Genomic DNA, 12,292 nt, shown 5'->3' on the forward strand with positions numbered 1-12,292 from the left:
TAAATTAAACTTAATAACAATAACTTTTTGTTTTAAAAGGCTGCTAGAAGTTGAAGCTGGGGTAACTATGGTGCACTGGGGTTCTGTCCTCTTTTCTCATCTACTTCTACCCTTCCTCTCCTCTATTCTTCATCATCATTTATCATTTAGTTTGCCATGCCGCTGTTTGGTGCAGTGCAATTCATGTATTGTCACTCGTTCCCTCTCCCCTCCTGGGGAGTGGGAGTGCTTCCAGACTCCAGTTGGCTCATCCGTGCTCCTGTTCCTGACCATGTACCTCGCCTTTGCTCCCGCTCCTTCACCTGGCTGTGGATCCTGCCTCTGGCTCGTCTCTGCTCTGTACCCGACCGAGTACCTCGTCTCTGCTCCTGCTCCTACACTTGGCTGTGGTTCCTGTCTCAGGCTCGACTTGCACCCCTGACTGTTCCCCCAATCACGGCTGGATGAAGCTCGTCTGCTGGACTTTATATATGTAGTTGTGGATTTAGATAAGTTAATTCTTCGCTAAGAGTTCTGGTAAATCGCCTGTCCGTCCTGGGGGAGGATCCCTCCTTCATGTGGGCACCCCTGAGGTTTCTTCTTTTTTTCCGGAATCCGTTTTTTTAGGAGTTTTTCCTTAACACGAAGGGGGGTCTAAGGACAGGGATGCCAGTATAGCTTAGTCACTTTGTTAGTTCATTTTAGTATTTTCCTATTGAACTCATTGTATTCATGATTCTTTTGAGTTCATGTTTACTTCGAAGCCCATCGAGACGACTGTTGTGATTTTGGGCTATACAAATAAAATTGAATTGAATTGAATTACATTATATACCATGAGAGCCAATGCTATTAGGCTTCAGCTATCAAGATAATGCAGCACTTTTATGAAATCATTTTAAATCCCAAATAAATGTTTTTTTAAAGTTAGATAAGACAATTTACATTTTTCAGTATCATTGATGTGGCATTTATTTTAATAAATGACAGTGCCACAGAAGCAGAATCAAGATCACAAATACACAACAGAGATCTCACTTTAAACCATAAAATAAAACAGGTGGAAGTCAACTGGTGATGATCTGGACAACTGGCAACCAGAAAAATGGTGCAACACTCATTCATTTATTTAAAGGTGTTACTAACCTTATTTTTGTTGCAGTATTTAACTGGAAATGTAAAATTAGTTGATATAAGAGCATTAGTATTACCTTGAAGAAAACTGTGCAGTCTTTTCCTTCCCACAATAATAAAAATTAAGCAGCAGGTTCATAAATAATTTACCGTGTAAAGCTATAAAATAGTTGACAGTTTAGTCTGAAACAGGTATATTCATATTTTTATTTCACAAATTGAACAGTTGAATAAGCCATTGTTATTAGCAAATACATTTTCAAATAACAAATGTAGAAATACTAACTTTTACCTCCACGTTTTTTGTTGCAGTATACTATTATGATTGCCACCACCCTAAAATATTATAATATTTAAAGGGAGTAAATTGTAAATCCTTCATTTAGTTTGGTTACCAGTTATTTTTTTACTACATCAAGCTAACAACTTCAAGGTTTTGTTTTTACCTCCCCGCCTACTGTACTCTAGAACGATTTCAACTGTGTTTCAAACATCCGAAATCGTTTCACGGAAATGTTGACCACAGAGATGAGAAAATACTGTTTACTTCAAGAAACCCCACTCTTACAGCAAAAAGGGGGGTGAGGAGGGAATTACTTCCTGGCCCTCATGATTTTTCCTCAGGCTGCGCTCTGGTCTTAACCAATCAGATTGAGCTTTTATTTCTTCTCAGCCAATCGGAGGCCAGGAACTTCTTTCTGTGTCAGTAGGTGTGATTTCTGAGGAGGAAGCGTCATCGAACAGTTTAGAAAAGTTTTTAAGGTAAGTTTATGACGAGTGTAAATACATTTGATCTGTAAGCGGAATTAAGGAAATATAGCACGGAGCTGCGTGTTCCTGTTTGGGTTTCGCTGTTGCGCGACATGCCGCTTAGCTGCGAATACAAGTTTTACGGCAGTACATGTACTGTACGTGAACTAGCATGTGTGCATCACAATCCAATCAACGTCAACCAAAAGTTATAGAATGCTAAACTAGGTTTCCTGGTTAGATTTCAGCATTACAGCTGTTTGCTTACTAGGAAAGTTAATCGCAGAGTAAAATGAGTTGTTTTAAATAATCCAGAACAATCTCTAATGAGCGGTCTTCCTAAAAGTGCTTTCTTTATTTGTTTTTTTCTGCTTAAATTTGACCTAAAATCAGCTTTAGGGCATTATAGGCAGATATTTTTAATAGTCAATGTTTAATTGCGGAATAAATAATATTTAAACGCAAGAGTTAAGGATTTTATGAAGTTTCACATAAAACTCCAATAATAGTTTTATCAGATTTATTCATCACTATAATGCTTCCAGAAGTGGGTTTTGCTGCACATGTTCTTTACCCCTTTGTGAAGACATGCTCTAATTTAACCAAGCATTGTAATGTCAAAGATTGGATTAAAACAAATTAAAATGAGGTAAATAGAGCATGGATCTCCAACTGAAATAGTGGGGGGCCATTTCTGTCACAATAATGTCACATCTCTGTTCAAATAATTAAAAAGGTATATCTATTTCTGAAAAGTGAAAACTTGCAGATGAATACTGTTTTGCCTCACTGTACGGAATGCTATTTTTGTCAACCCGCATTGTATATTTTTAATGATAAGACATTGAATCTGTGAGCAAAACCACACTAAACTGTATTGTTGTGACGCTGTGCCGTGCTCTTCTTTGCCTCAATAACTAACTGTAAAGTTTTGTTTATAATTTGTGTTCAGAGACATGTAGTAGTGATGCTGGAATTAGGAAAACAGATACAAAACACCTGCTTGTTGATCTTTATATGTAAAATTTTAGGATCTGTATTAAAAAAAGCATTAAAGCATTGATTACTAATTTAAAGGTGTGTTTTTGTGCACATTTTTAAATGTAGTCCCTCACAGCTGTCAAGGAAATGCTAGAGGTAGCTTTTTGGATGCAAAAAATAAGTAATACATTTTAAGCTTCTGGTAATCATGTAATCCTTATACAGATGGTGAACTCGCAGTATATTTCCAGAGTGCCAGCAGATAGGATACAATTTAATTACACACTGGCTAAGTTGTGGACATTCCCGTAGACACAGTTGCGGAGCATGGCGTGTATTAGTGAAATATGAGGAAATGCATTATAATCCAGCTCAGAGAATGTTCTTGCCGTGCAGAGTGCTCACCATCAAGCGACTCATAGACGGGCTGAACAGGCTTCAGAGGTTCTTCTAAGATACAGGCTTGTGGCTGAGCTGATGGCAGGGAGGAGTGAGGTTATGCCAGTCTTTTATGAAATGATGGTCTTTAAAGAAGGCAAAAGAGAAAGAAAAAAGAAAGTGGGAAAAACTCTGATTTTCACTGCTTTAGCTACTTGGAGTACAACAACTTTGATATTTCCTTTATCATCTTTGGGGAAGATAATTAGAGAATTTTGGACAACGGTTATTCATACAGAGATTCAGAATTTAGATTTTATATTTAATGTTGTTGGAAAATTGTTTATGTTTGCAACAAAGATCCTGTTGATGTGAAGATGAATGTATTTGATTTTACAGCAGGTAATGCAACAGTAAAATAATAAAGATTAAGTATTTTTAGGCATCGTTAAGAATGGCAAATTACAATACATCAAATAACTACGGAGGTTTGGAAGAATAATATTATATATAAATATATAAATAGTATATGAAAAAGCATTTTGAAGGAGTGACATTTAATTTTATTTTTGAGTCATTTGATGCAGTTACATTTGAAAATGAAAAAGCATTTCTGTTAATCCATTGTTAACTGTCAAATTAGACATTTCTTATTGAATTTTGCTACACATTTACCGAAATGAAATGTCAAATACAATTTTCTCTATCATTTTAATGAAGTGACAGAATAAGCGATGTTGAAGAAGAAAAAGAAAAAAGCGGTTTGGCAGATTGCTTTTTCTTTTTAATTTTGAGTCAACAAATGCAGCTTCATTTTGAAAATGAAATAGCATTTCTGGTTTTGACTTTTATTTTTAATTATGCTCCAGAATAACTTCCATACATAACAGATACTAAATGGTCCAATCTGCATCTCCATGTACCTTTGTGGCGGCGCTAGAACAGACGCTTTTGGAAGGGGGGCGAATGAGAAGAGCAGAGTGGAAGGTCATTATTATTAATATTTAAGCGCCAGTTCCTTTAGCTGAGGTGCAATTACTAATGCTTAAAGAAGCTTTGAATTGATGATCTCTTAATCTTTGTCAAAAATTATACTAATGTTGACTCCTGACGTACCTACAAATACATGTGTAAAGATTTGTTCATACTACTTAAAAGGACACCTAACTAAAGAGGGTAACATGAGAATTTATTTAAAAAAGAGTGAGCTACAAGATGAGGTAATTTTCTGTCTGATGTTAATGATAATTTATTTCTTCTTTGGAGTTTTCTGCTTTTTTGTTTTGTCAGATTATTATTTGAATATGATTCTGCTTAACTTAAACTCACCGCTCACAACAGACATTATCTTGTATCCATACAGATGTCCTGCTTAATTAAAATATCTAACATATAGGTGGACAAAGATGAGTGTATGTAGATATACACTTAGAAATTCATAATTTAATTAAACTGTTAGATAACATATGAGTTTCCACATACATTTAGAAACCAATATTTTATCATTATAAGTTTCTATATTATTTTTTATCAAGAGCAGACACGATCCTCTGGCAGATGCCAGTCTGGGTTATCAGCCTGAATTTACATTTTTAATTAGTTTTTATTTTCTTCCAGCTTAAAAAAACAGTCTATTGATGTGGTTCATTTCCTTCCTGCACCTTTATTCCCCAAAATCTTTTTCACTTTGTTTAGAAGATGGCAGACACGACTGTGGATGGAGGGGCGTGGACAGGATGTGGGGTCCTATTTCTGCAGTCGCTCTGCCCTGATGTGGACCTGCTGTCCCTTTACAAGAACCAAAATGGGAAGTTTATTGTTTTCAAAGTCATCAAACTGACACTTACAGGTGAACCCTTTAGTTCATTAGTCCAGTGATAAAATAGAAGACTGCTTTTTCAAATTGTTTATCAATATTTTCCATGGTCAGATTCTGCTGGAGGTCTGGGTGGCTACGAGATCCTAAAGGTCCACGATGCTGAACCCTTTCTCGGTGTGGAGGTGAAATTTGTGAACATGGCAGCATGCAAGCAGTTTTTGGATAGCTATAGCTCTGGAGCTCTGCATCAGTCCTTCTCCCAGCACGCCGGCCGGCTTTTTGCTGTGGCTCAAGAGTGCAGTGTTGAAACCCAGCTCAAGGCCAGCACAAACATTCTGGATCACTGTCTGGACAAGCTGGAGGTCTGCCTGCAGCACATCCACCAATCTCAGGTAACGCTGACGCTCAGTGATATCAGGTTGGTGAGGTAAGGTCTGCTTTGATGTTAAACTTGGAACTGGATGGCGGTGGACACAGGTTTGACCAGTCAATGGTTTAAAGTATCATAAATTCCTTAAGTTTGAGTTTTTCTGAGATTTTTCATACACATTTTTAAGTCAAATGTGAGTTTGACTTAGAAAAGATTTTTAACATACATTTCACTCTATGAAAACAGTAAAAAAATAAGGGCCCACTCTAATAAAAGTGTGTTTTTTTTTGTTCTTGGCTTTTTTCTGATGATGGAGGAGATATGTAAATAAAAAATTAAGATTAAAATTATTCATTCATCTTCTAATCCGTTTCGTCCCTATCGTGGTCATTGGGCTGCTGGAGCCTATTCTGGCCACTTGCGGGTGAAGACAGGGGACACCCTGGACAGGTCGCCAGTCTGTCGCAGGGCCACAATCACACACACCCATTCACACTCACATTCACACCTAGGGACAATTTAGAGTAACCAATTAACCTATGAAGCATATTTTTGGACGGTGGGAAGAAGCCAGAGTCCCAGGAGGAAACCCGCATGCATGGGGAGAACATGCTAACTCCACACAGAAAGGCTTTGGTGTTCTGTTTCAGGTCCCCCAGCTGGGACTTGACCCAGGGGCCTTCCTGCTGTGGGGCAAGAGCGCTAACCACTGTATCACTGTGTAGCCTCAATTAAAATATTATTACATTTCTGGGTACTCCTTTATTGGGAGTACCCAGAATTAGGGGCAGGCGAAAAAATGCAGTTGGAAAAATCTTGTGGGTGAGATGTAGAAGCTACAGTCAGAGGGCCACGAGCTCTCTGCTCTGCTCCATTCTGATGCATCCACTTGCAGACAAATACATGCATGTATGTCTCTGTTTTCCTTGACTGACCTATCACTTTACATAGAAAATAGTTTTTTTGTTTTTAAATACCACTCCAACCCATCACAAACAAATTACCATGGTGCAAAATATTGCATGACCCTCATTATGTATATTTTCTACATTTATTGATGATCCAAAATGGATTTTTGTTTTTCTATAGGTTTTCTTATGTGTTTCTCTGAATTTTACCTTATTGTACAAAATCAGCCTGATTTGTTTAAAGGTTTGCATGAGTACAAATGTATGTAACCTTGACAACACACACCCTAACATTAAATTCTCATTTAAAAACTGGGGTTGCACCTTTTGTCCTCTGCACAATCCATCTCAGTAAATCATCTGCAAATCATAATTAAACAGCAGGTGAAATCTATTGTTCACAAAATTTTCTACTCTTTTATCAGTAAATTAAAATATTCCTTTCTCATTGATATTAAACACATATTGCATTTGTTGGTAAGTGTTGTGTTGATATACTATTAGGACCTGTAATATAAAAGAAACAGAAAAGTAAATCATGTCTCTGGGAATAAAAAGAGAACAAATGAATGAATGAAATCATTTGTGAGTCTCTCAGTGGGATGCCTCCCTGCACCTTTCAATCTGTTCTGTTTAATTTTTAATCATGTAGATGGTATTGATGTTTCTAAACTGACTGTATTTATAAGAAAAGACTCTTGCTTTGAGTGACAAACAGAGGAAAAAGCAAGGCGTGTTAATGGATTCAGTTGTTTAATGCAACCACAAGTCAGAATCCGTGTTCGCCTTGAGGTTTTCTTTTCCTTGTTAATTTTTTATTAATTAATTTATTTTGTTCAGCCGGAACGCCTGCGCGATGAAGAGATCGATCAGTTGGAGCAGCAGCTGCAGACTCAGGCTCTGGGATCTGCCCCACAGCAAACCCCCCTCACACAGGAGGAGTCGTCTGTCCCGAGCAACTGCTTCAAGTTTCAGAATAAAATCATTGGTGCGTAAAACATTTTTACCTTTCGCTACAGTGAAGTTTGCCCTTTTTGAACTGTTAACCTTTTGAAGTGTTAACTCAGAGAGTTTGGAAAGGCTTTTCTTTCCTCTTTTTTTGTCAACTGCAGTTATATAAGTTATTTGAACTAAAAATAAATTATTGCCACATAATGTAAGAATTCCTTGAGCGGATAATGCTCTAAATCAGGTGTCATTGCTGTGTCGTCTTTAAAGACCCACTCTGATGAAAATTGTGTTTCAGTTTTTTTTACTTACATATGCTTTTGGCATTTTCCTGATGATGGAGGACATAAAGAAAAATAGGCCCCAAATTTCATTTCTGAGTATTTATTTATTCAAAATGTAATGAATCAGGAGCAGACGAAAAAATGGAGTTTGAAAAAGATTGCATTTGTGACATAGAAAAATAATGGGTGAGCCACAAACTCCCTGCTCCGCTCTATTCTGATACATCCACTTGTAAACGACTAGATCCGTGTACGTCTTTGTTTTCCTCGACTGGGCTGTCAGTATGCTCAAAACTGGATAGCTCCAATGTTGCTCACCATTTTTGTTGCACCAGTAGTGTTAGGTTTGGGGAGGGAGGGGGTTTAAGTTAGTGGGAAAGAGTGTAAACATAGAGCTCAAGGCAAGTGGGAGGGAAAAGGGGGCGGGTTGCTCCGTGACCATAGTCCTGCCCACAACTCTGAGGTGAATTCCTAATAAACTCCCACCGCTCTACAGAAACTGTCCTAGAAAATGACACAGGTGTATGATTTTGGCTAAAAACAACATAATCAGAATTAGAAGACCAAGGAAACGCTTTTAAGATAGACCAAAAGATGGCTGGAGTGGGACTTTAAAAACGCTCTTTTGGCTTGAAAATCTGCATATGAAATTAGACTCTCAAAAGCAGGATGTCAGATTCCTGTTGCACCTTTTTGATTGATTGTTGTGTTAAATTGTCTGACAGCTATTGGGCTCAAATCTGTTTTTTTTCCATAGGACTTTAATCCAGCCTTTTATAAAATGACGGCTACAAGTCTATGTGAGGAGATTAGTGGAATCAGATAATGTATTCGTTTTACGTATTTGGATTGTTTTCATTGTGGGTCATCCCAATTTTAAATAAAGTAAAAGCGATATAGTGGCTTTTTCATGAGCTATGAGACAAACGGGGCTCTTCGTCTTTGTAGTTTTTTCCATACTTACCTCAAATATCTGTCATTGATATAAATACCAAAACATGTAAAAAATAATGTTGGAAAACCCAAATCTGTTGGATGCGCTGGTGACAGTTTCCATTATAAAAAGGAATCTAATGAGTTTATGAAGGGTGAGCCTCAGAGCTCTAATGTGCTCTCGAGATTGTTTCAGTTCAGTTTTTCTTTTGCAGACACACAAATCTCTTATTACAAGTACAAAACCTTTTCACGGACGGACAATACTTTTGCAACAAACTTCATAAGCAATTTTAATCAGGATGTAGTGTCAAGTCATGTTTTTAAAAAGGAAGATAAAGGAAACTTTGGATTTTCAATAATGGGGGCATATTCTTCCCCAAAGGGACTTTGAAATTGTTCAAAAGGGTTGTATGATAAATTTCTATACTAAAATATTTTTAATAAATTCCAAGCCTATTATCTAATAGCTCAAATAGGTTTGCTTACGATTAGAAACTTGGTGTTAAAGCTTGTTTTGGTGCAGAAATTAAATCAATCAGTTATAATGTTTCAAGTGGTGCAAAGCAGATGAATGCTGTCCAGTCATGAGGTTGAACATCATCTGCTTTTATCATCATTTTCATCATCAGAGTTTACGTAATCACAGATTAAATATCATCAATGTGTTTTCCTTCTTCTTTATCCTTTGAACCAACAGAAGACCGAATGCTGACTGCAGTAGACATCCAGAGCTTCTCTAATGGAGTGGGCCGTCAGTGGAGGCACGTAGGGAGAGCCCTGGGGAAGACCTGCCGCGCTCTTAAAGCCCCAGCCATAGACAACCTGGCCTATGAATACGAGAGAGAAGGGTTGTATGAGCAAGCCTATCAGCTCCTCACCCGCTTCGTCCAGGCCGAGGGGAGGGCCGCCAAGCTGAGCAGACTGGTCAGAGCTTTGGAGGACTGCAAACTCACCAGCCTGGCTGAAAATCTTTTAGAGATCCAGCCTTGAGAGTAACTCCAAATACGAGTCCTGAAAACTGTGGCGACAATCATCAATGTATGATTGGAGTTTGGGGGGTGGGGTGGGGTGGGGTGGGGGGTGTCCTTCTTGCTTTTTAAAAAGTGTAAAGTCTGTCTTTCTCGCATGTAAAATGATTCCACTGTGGGATTACATGTGAGTGTGTATGTGAATATGTGTGTGAGCGCATTTGTCACACTTGTTGTGTGAACACATGCCTCTTCCCATGAGAGCTGGTGATTCATATCAGGGTTTGCATATCAGTTATTAGTATTAATGATAGTTGTTTTTCCTAATATGAAGTAATCACTGTTAAAAGAATATACTGTTAAGAGTTGTGTGCACAGTTTGAATGTCTGTGATTTCTGTCGTAAGTCAATCCTGTTGCAGCTTGTTTCTAGTGAATGCATCGCTGCAGCTTATAGATTTTTTTTTTACTATAAAATGTCTGCTTGCATATTAAATGGTCACAAAAAAGGCTTCATGTTTGTGTTTGATGCATTAGTGTAATTAAAACTGAAAAGATAATTTAGTGAAAATTCCCTCAGGTATGATTTGGTGCTAATCCCCTTTTTTGCCATCACTCGCTGACAGTCGCACACACGTGCCCGCACGCATTCGCCTGAACTGCTGATTAACAAAGCTGCTGGTGAACGTGTGTGTGTGTGTGTTTGGCTGCACCTGAGGCGTGTACTGACTTTTTATATGCGAGTCACTGTTGTAGAGGAGATGGATGGATCGGTCTTGTTGGGTGAGCTCTACTAGGCTTCATTCAGTCTAGTGTAAAGCCCCACCCCCACTCCACCTGCTTTTCCTCCCACCTGCTTCACACTTTACTTGACTATCCATCCAGATGTGACGTGTGGCTTAGAAGCTCTAATCACATTTACCGTACTATCTATGTACGGTATGGTCATAACCTCAACTTTGGACACGTATAATTATGAAGTTTAAAACAAGGAAAGGTTTTCTTTTAGACCTGCACAGTAGGACTGTTAGCTTGCAGCAGGAAGGCCAGGTTTTCTGTGTGGACTTGGCATCTCCTCCTCCTGCATGCATGGGTTTTCATGCTTTCTACCACAGTCCAAAAATACGCCTTTGTCCTGAAGTCACTGTGATCCTGCATGGGCAAAGCAGAACTGAAAAATGGATGGGCATGACCTATGCTTTTTTTCTTTTGAAAGGGTCAGCTGTCTATGCTTTAACTAGTTTTTTTAATTCCAAAAAAAAACAAAACAGTTGGCTTGAAACGACACACAAATGGCATCTTTCAAGTGTCCACAGCTAGCTTTAGCTATATTCAATGTACGTTTTGAAAACTATTTTTATGTTGTTGTTGCTAGTTTGCTTTAAATACAACAAACATTTTAGTCAGCATATATGGACTTAAAAATGACAAGAGCGTAAAGAGAATTAAATAGAAAACGAAAAGAAACAAAGGTGCACACACAAAGGAAAGTTGAGACCTTAAAGATGTCATTTGTTTTCTAGAAATTAATGCCAAATCTTTAAAAAAAAAAATCCATATTCTCTTTCTCGTCATATCTTATTTGCTTTACTCGATTCCATGACATAATCTCATTTAACCACTTTAAAACATGGGGCAGATGATGATTGCCACCATTATAAAAGTTTTCTTTGCAGCAAGTGTATCCATTGGGATTAGTTGCTCCTAAGAAAAGAAAACATTTTTATTTAGGCAGAAGATCCAAGTATTAACAATGAGTGTCACAATGATTTGAAAACCAAGTAAATATCTGGCACTAAAGAGTCTTCACAACTGTATAATGCCAACATAAATGCCCATGGGATCCTCCATCAGCACTATATTTATCATAAGGAAATGCAGAGAAATATTTTCAGTTAAGTCATAAGTGTGAAAAAATGTAGTCTGCAAATGACTTTAAATTGAATCCCCTTCTTTTTGAACCTGACTTTCCAATATATTCCTGAATGTAGTTTTTTTCAACTTTTTTTTAGTGCAAAGGTGGCACTCACAAATGGGAAAAAACGATTTTTCTTACATTTTTATATGTACTTTGTTAGAAATCAAATTGATAAATCTGTTGCACTTTTCTTTTTTCAAACTCCTGACACATCTGTTGATAAAAGGCGTACTGTGGCATATTTGAAAGTATTTGTCAAGAGGTCTCTGTCCTTAATAACCTTTGTGCTATCTTAGATGACCCCACCCTTACATTGACGTGTTCTCCCTACCATGACAAAGGTGGAGAAATGTGGAAAGATTTACTGTAATCCATGGACACCACTGAAGATCACAAATCATTGAAGAAAAAAGGTTCAGAGCACTGTCTAGTGGGTCTAGATGACCCAACTCCCAATGTTAAAGTGCCTAGGATAGCACAAGGGTTACGAGAGACCTGATAGGAAAGTTTATGTGCTTTGAGTCGCATTTTAACCATGACAAAAAAAAAAAAAAAACAAGGAAGAAAAAGAAATATATATTCTACTAAAAACACAGCAGTGGAGTGGTGATGATGTGAGGTAGATGTCTGTAAATCTATAAACCTCATGAGGTTGACTAACTTCTGCTGACTGTAGAATCATCTACTCAGACTGAAAAATATGTGTCCACACTGCTGAATTTGGGTCATTCAATGAAAATGATCTTTAGAACAAGAAAGAATAGATGTAAAATTACTTGAAACCTTCACTATTTTTAGGTTTAGTAAGTGAGTATAAAGTAAAGCTGTATACAGTATGTTAAGCAGTTGTCAGTTCAGTATAAATAGAATTTCAACAAGTAGATCATTAGAAATGGGGTCTAAATAAAGATAACATTGTC

General features: G+C 37.5%; 1 protein-coding gene across 2 annotated transcripts; it reads left to right on the plus strand.

Moving 5' to 3' along the window:
- The first annotated feature begins 1,736 nt into the window (after nucleotides 1-1,736).
- On the plus strand, nucleotides 1,737-9,965 carry tradd (tnfrsf1a-associated via death domain). 2 transcript variants are annotated; one of them, XM_023953495.2, is made up of 5 exons: nucleotides 1,737-1,875; nucleotides 4,918-5,071; nucleotides 5,153-5,433; nucleotides 7,160-7,307; nucleotides 9,185-9,965. In XM_023953495.2, the coding sequence occupies exons 2-5, from the start codon at nucleotides 4,921-4,923 to the stop codon at nucleotides 9,475-9,477; spliced, it is 873 nt and encodes a 290-aa protein (XP_023809263.1). In that variant the 5' UTR covers nucleotides 1,737-1,875; nucleotides 4,918-4,920; the 3' UTR covers nucleotides 9,478-9,965. The 2 variants fall into 2 exon arrangements, with proteins under 2 accessions (XP_023809263.1, XP_023809264.1); XM_023953496.2 differs by having other exon boundaries at nucleotides 1,744-1,875; nucleotides 4,921-5,071.
- The last annotated feature ends 2,327 nt before the right edge of the window (nucleotides 9,966-12,292 follow it).

This window comes from Oryzias latipes, chromosome 3 (genome assembly GCF_053564925.1).
Source record: "Oryzias latipes strain Hd-rR chromosome 3, Olatipes_Hd-rR_3.1".
NCBI lineage: Eukaryota > Metazoa > Chordata > Actinopteri > Beloniformes > Adrianichthyidae > Oryzias > Oryzias latipes.